A 6,796-nucleotide genomic window follows, 5' to 3' on the forward strand; every position below is an offset into this window, starting at 1 on the left:
AATAAATAAATCATCAGAATGTTGGGAAATTGTAGAATTTTGAGTTTAATAATTAAACATATGTGCATTCCATAGAAAATGCCAGGTACTTACAGATTTAATTTAAAAATATTAGAAGATAAATATGGCTTTAATAATATTAATATCTTAGATAACATTATAAATTTTAAATAATTTAACATTTTAAACTGATAAATACGAATAAATAAAATTTATAGATTAAAAATTATATTATCTTTTAAAATTGTAAAAGACTGCTATCCTCTGAGGTTTGGTAGAAGTCTCTTCTGACTTCTTGGATTTTGTCTTCTACTTCTCCTTAGTCTTTTAATTTCTTCAGCGTTCACTTCAAGCAAGACACGATACATTTCAGCTACTGCCTTGCGCTGGATTTTCAAATCATTCATCTATTTCAAATTAAAAATTTTGATACATTAAAAATAGTTGGAGATTATGAAAATAAAGCAATGCACTGTATGATCTATGTATGTTCTTCTTTAAAAAAAAAATGGAGGTAAGTAATAATGGCACGTGTGCTAGAATCCCAGTGAAAGGAAAACAAGTTTTTCTGCTAGAAGGGCTGTTTCAAACTCTAATGCCCTGATCCAATAACCTAGAATTGGTAACCTGAAATATCAGGTACTATAAACTTCCTGAAGATTCCTCTTCAGTCTGTTGTGAATGCGGTCACTGAAAAGTAATGGCATGGTTTCCGACCATTTTCAGATGACTAACATATTAAAACTGTAATATTTGAAACTGTAACATTTCAGAAAGAAAGAATTATCTCCAAACACCTCCCTTAAACAAGGAAAATTGGGGAAAAAAAGACCTTGCCCACATGAATGATGTTTTCCACTTATCATATATAATGCACTGGATGACTCCTAACCGCCCCCCCCCCCAAAATAGTAATTGTGGTTTTCAATAAGGAGCAAGAAACGAGTACATTATTGTTATTATTCCCTTCCACTATAACAGGAGTGGGGAATGCATATCCTCCCAGGTACTGCTGAACTACAATCCACAATAGTTTCATCCTGTATGACCTCTGATGTATAAACTGGGAGTACCCCTATTCTGTGTCTGTAGAGGAATACAGAGATAACATTGAAGAAGAACTGCAAGAGTGATTATGTTTCTCAGCCCTGAGAAAGAGGAGGGGGTGAAAAAGAGACTCAAGATAACCCTGCCTGGATTCTGTTGGTTTTAAGAGGTGACAGAGAGAAACTTTGGCAGGTTTTCAAGTGCTGTTATTATACCCTACAATAATAAAGCAGCTCCAGTGGTTCTTGTGGTGTCTGTTTCCTGACCTGGCCTACCTTGAAGGGTTGACCTTAATTTTGAAAGCCTGACCTAGTTTCTCTCTGCCCCCTCTTACACCAAAGAGAATCCAGGAAGGGTAATCCTTCTAATGCAGAATCTTGCAAGTGTGCCTGTGTTTTCCTTTCCTTCCCTCTTATACCTCGGCAAATCAGGGGGGAGTCAGTCTGAGTCAGTCAAATTCTCTTATACTCTTCCACCGTGGGCTTAACGCATGCTTCTTCTGACCTACGGTCATTCTAATAACCTCTGGCTACTTTCTCCATGGTCATCTCATAGCTCCCTATCTCAGCCCTTAAGGTAGACCAGAACTAGGAAATCAAAGTCACATAGACCAATACTACTTTTATTGTAGAGTTATAGTAACAGAATCTTGCAAGTCTGAATGTGCCTCCCCCCTCCCTCCCTTTATCTTTGTGTGAACTAGGGAGGGGCTTATCTGAGATGTTTACTCACGTTGCATTCCTGCCCTGGACTCGGGTTTCTTTTATCAGACCACTGCGTTGACAGGGGCTCTTCCTTCTGTCCCTCTGCCCTCTACACCCTAAAGTTTCTTTCTCATCCCTTCCTCTTTCTCAGGGCTGAACTAGTGTTTGTGCAATTGCTCTCACATTCCTTCTTCGAGGTTATTTCGGTACTCCTCTTCAACATCAGTATTCTCCAATAAGAAACCATCTAGATATGTTGGTCTTGCCCCCCACCATCCTCAACTAGCATTGCCTGTGTGTGGGTAAAATGGATGTTCAAGAGGAAATCTGTCTTTTTCACTGTTACCACATTGAGGCCTGAAGGTCTTTTTGCTATTTAATAATTGTCACACCACCTCAGTCTGCACCCCACCACTCCATGTAGTAATTGCAACCATATCCTTCTTGTACATATACATTTTCTTTTGACTTTATCACATGTTATACAGCAAAGGAAATTGTTGATACTTACCGGAAGGTTTGCCACCTCAATAAGATCATTTGCTTTCTTCAAGCTTTCACTGAATTGTGTTTTATATTCTTCCAAGGCTTCTATTAAGTCTCTGAGGTGGTCTGAAGTTTGAGTTTTGGTTGCATATTTCAACATGTTGCTGTACATTGAAATCATCTGGGCAAGTAAGATTTTTTTTTCATTGGCCTGCCAGAAAATCAGCAAAAAAGAAATATATTGGTGACATTTCTCCAATAACAGATATTTGAACAATTCAAATGAAAGGCCTTCAGTTTTTTTCATTCTACATGAAGTATCCTCAGACCATCACTGATATCTTGAGGAAGTTGTTTGGCAAAAATCAATGTCAAAACAATGGCTAGTTTGTTTCTGAAATCAGAGTGACTTCTTAGAGTTTCTCCTGATGTGTCTCCAAAATCATGTCAGTGTAGTTGATAAAGTTCCATCCTTCACATATAATTTTTATAAAAATATGAACACTGTACCATTTAACAAAACTGGCAATATACTCCATGTTCTTGTGTGTAGGGGAAATCTTCTATTGCCAAGTGTTTCGGAGCAATTGATATTTCAGTTCAGGACTAGAGTTTCCAAAATATGTGTCCCCCTCCACAGAACAAATTGAGGAAATTACCTCTGTCCATAGTCCATTTCTAAATCTGTGTGTGAAAATAGATCCATCATCAGCAACGTCAGACTGACTGGTGTTCTGCAATACAAGATACAAAATGGCTCAACCCAAAATATAATATAATTCATTTTTAGCAATGAAAGCTCTGGCTCAATTCCAGTTTTTTCTCTGTATTTTTTCCTCCACAGTCAGGTTGATAACTATTACATATCCCCTTAGACTTTGAGCCATACAAATTGATTCAGCTTGAGTTTTAAAATAACGTTGTTCAGAAATGCTGACCTCCTTTCTTTATTATAATATTTAGAAAGTGACTAACTGGTGGAAAATATGTCTAAGCTTCCTCTTCACTTTAATTTGTATTCCAAATATTTACCCTAAATATTCAAAATATACCAGTGAAATGTGATTAAATAAAGCATTTGGTCTTGAATATTTCCTACTTTTACCAATGTAAAATTCATCGATCTGAAATACTTCTATTTACTGTATCATCCTGACTTAGGATCTAGTGTGGGGTAGTGATGAAAGTGCTGGATGAGGAATGGGGATACCCTGGTCCAAATTGACCTTCAATCATGGAAGCTCAAGGGTGACTTTGGGCAGAATTGTTGCTGTGGGAGAAATTGGAGGCAGGAATGCCATGTACTCTACTTTGAGCTTCGGGAAAAAAAAGATGGGATAAATCTAACAGCAGACTATGATAGGGCACATTTAAAAGCTACAATGATGCTTAGTTTCTAATTCCTCTGTTCTATTTCTGCTCATAAATTCAGTTTAGAAAATGAAAGAAATATTTTAGAACTAAGCACATATGTTTGTCAACTTGGGTTGCCTTCCTTTTAAATTAGAGATATGGAGAACTCAAATAATGATTTTTAATTTCTATGCACAGCAACGTAGCATAAGCCAAACAATGTATCTCACACCGTTTCCAGCTGTTGTTAGTTTGTATTTCATAAGCACTACTAATGCTGAAGTTCTTATTGGTATTATAAAAAAATAATAGTATCAAATAGTAAATATAAGTACTAGATTCAGCAATTGCATTCCATTGGTTCTGAGTTGCCAAGAAAACTTATTTTCCAAGAATCAGACTAGGAAATACAACACTAACCAATTCAATATAGTCAAACAAAGATTATAGCTGTAGCTACTTTGGCAATGCATGCATGCAGACTGCCCTAAAATGCTGCTCGTAGCATTAACTGTCAAAGAAGATTGCAGCATAGAGTTCAACAACAATTTCTTCTGACTAAAGAAATGCTACTACCCATTAAGTCTACAGTCACTTCAGCGCTGAAATATAGTGTTATTTTTAACATTCAAAAGTTAAGATATGTAGGCTGCATTTCCATCTGTGGAATCAGTAATTACTTTCATGAAAATATCCCTCAAACACTTGAGAAGTCCCACTAGTGCATGTTTATTGTGTGTAATTCAGCTTGTGATGATACATCCTCAGCCAAATTTTAGTAACACCAAAAATTGCTTTATGTAGAGATGTAAATCTATGGGGAATGATATAATGAACTATCAAATTCAACATTTGAACTATATTTAGTCTCAAGTGTCTTCTATAACTATAAATCACAAAATAAGCAATTTCTTTGACACTTCATTAAATGAAAGCTTTAGAAAAATACATTTTCATGAGGATGTTCAACTTGTCATAGAACTATGAAAAAGCTTTAGCCAAGCTACATGTTCTAGGGTTAGACAATGAAAAAGTAGGAGAGGTTGCCAGTTCTGTGTGAAATATCTCAGAATAAGTACCTGAACAAGTAGCCAACTCTGCCTATTTCCCTTAAACAGTCAAATTTTATCTATGAACTCCAATTCTAGAGAAAAATCATACGTACACAGTTTTCCTGTAACTTTATCAGATGCATTGAAACAAACAATGATATACATGTGGACTAATAACTAATATTAATTCTTTAATTTATTAAATTAAATATAGTTATTCTTTCTTAAATTAAATATAGTTATTATTGCAAAGAGTTTTGTCATCTGGATCTGTAGTAGAAGCAAGTTCTAAATAATTCACCCCAAACTCATAGAACTAAAATGGAATGTTTTCCAAATTATTACAAATTTACATCAAGTCACATTGCATCAAAACTAGGTAGCTGCTCCAAAATATAGTTATCAGCTATGCTAGAGTTCATCCAAATAGAGAAAAGAAATTTTTAAAGAAGAGTTTGAAGGCATACTTACAAAATCATTCTCTAGCTTCATTATAGAATCTTTGATATGTTCAAAAGTTGAACCAGTGATGACATCAGGACAAGTACTCATTAGAAGGAAGAAGAGACAAATCTGCCAAGCCATTGTATCTGACTTAAGTAGAAAGACTACTTTGCTACAGAACTGGAAACTAGAACCAAAGTAGTGTATCTAACTTGACTGTCTACTACACTTGCAAGTTTGATCTTCGCCTCTCGGGGTGCTGATATATATACCTGGTCACTGAAGATTTTCAGTTCAGGAAATGGTATTACGAAGTGGTTTGGTTTTTATTAATAAGCTGTGGGATTTCACCATTTGAGTTTCCTTTAAATGACAAGGCTCTCCATGTGTTACCTATCCAGCAAACCAACCCTGCAGGGATCCTTCGAAAGCATGATCATATCAGCAAAAGGTAGAAGAAAATTTCCCTATCAAGCCCCATGCTCACCCCTTGAAAGAAAACCCCTTAGACAATACCCTGATTTAGCATTTGTGTAAGGGAAGCAGCTTCACAGGAAATTTGGGTATGAGGTATAATGCTCCAAGTATATATCTTAATGACTCAGATATACAAAGAAATCCACTTCAGTTTAATAGATGTACAGCTTATGTTACATATTCAAAGTGAATACAAGTGAAAATCCTTATCATTAAAGGAAAAATACCAGAAGGATAAATTATATTTTCCATGAATAATTTGATAGGTACATATTTAGATATAGATATATAGATATAGATTAGATATAGATATAGATATTTTCATACCATATTTATATATTTATTGATAAAATCAAGAAATAAGGACACTGATGAGATTCTGTCCTCAGCTAAGACCTATGACAACCAACCTGGAAATTGACTCAATGTAATTCCATAGCAAGTTTTTGCAAACAGAACCAGCATTGTTTTTCAGTGATAGTGAGAGAAATGATGTGCCATTAAGTGGTACATACATGTGGTATGCATTACAAGTAATAATGACCAGGCAGTGATGGAGGAATTCTCAACTAAGCTGACATTATGTGGTATCTAATCATATCTCTGGACAAGGCTTTATCATTGATCACTACAGCCTTACTCTCAGAAAGTATAAGTGAAACATGGAAACACTACTATATCCCTGCATAACTCCAAAAGGCAGATCTTTAGTTTACTTGTGTGGAATTTTTGGCATGCATATTTCCCATTTTGATCAGCATGCTCCTCGTGATATACCTGTATTTCTCCCAATCCCCATCACTTTTTCTAAGGCTGATATTATGTAATCTGTTCTTCAAAGCTGTTATTCTGAAGTGGACACTTGTTCAACACTGTTCCCACCCCAGTGGTGTGACTCAATGCCATGACCTCTGTACTCTACCTCCACTGAAAAAGTCCAACTATCTAATTTTAAAATAGTTTCAGTTGTAAATTTATTAGCTACTTCAGTATTCTTATTCCATGTGATATTTCTCAAATTATTACATTTAATATGAATAAGGTACACAGAGAGGATCTTTGGATCCTGATAGATTAGAGTCTTTAAGCCTTGCCCTTTGGAGTAGGGCAAAAACTATCAAAATAAATGTAATTCCCAAAAATATTTTATATCTTCCATGGAATTCCCACAGGTATATCTGGAAAATATTTTCAGAAATACATTGTACGTTGTTCTATACATTCCAATAGGTG

The 6,796-nt window shown here is 35.3% G+C and overlaps 1 protein-coding gene across 1 annotated transcript; it reads right to left on the reverse strand.

Moving 5' to 3' along the window:
• Positions 1 to 257: 257 nt before the first annotated feature.
• Positions 258 to 5,304, reverse strand: IFNG (interferon gamma). Its single transcript, XM_025163515.1, has 4 exons — positions 5,114 to 5,304; positions 2,897 to 2,971; positions 2,263 to 2,448; positions 258 to 407 (listed from the first exon to the last, which is right to left on the reverse strand). Exons 1-4 carry the CDS (start codon positions 5,225 to 5,227, stop codon positions 258 to 260), a joined length of 525 nt encoding a protein of 174 aa, XP_025019283.1. The 5' UTR covers positions 5,228 to 5,304.
• Positions 5,305 to 6,796: the final 1,492 nt, after the last annotated feature.

Source organism: Python bivittatus, unplaced genomic scaffold (genome assembly GCF_059951505.1).
Source record: "Python bivittatus isolate LINGU-HERP-01145 unplaced genomic scaffold, Pbiv_v1 ctg000330_np1212, whole genome shotgun sequence".
In the NCBI taxonomy this organism is placed as follows: Eukaryota; Metazoa; Chordata; class Lepidosauria; order Squamata; family Pythonidae; genus Python; species Python bivittatus.

What these genes read in the sequence shown, in the direction of transcription:
- IFNG (XM_025163515.1), bottom strand. Translation starts at nt 5,227, where the DNA reads ATGGCTTGGCAGATTTGTCTCTTCTTCCTTCTAATGAGTACTTGTCCT. An exon ending in TGAAGCTAGAGAATGATTTT is followed by an intron (nt 2,972 to 5,113) that starts GTAAGTATGCCT and finishes CTTGTATTGCAG; the next exon opens with AACACCAGTCAGTCTGACGT. An exon ending in TTGAGGTGGCAAACCTTCCG is followed by an intron (nt 408 to 2,262) that starts GTAAGTATCAAC and finishes AATTTGAAATAG; the next exon opens with ATGAATGATTTGAAAATCCA.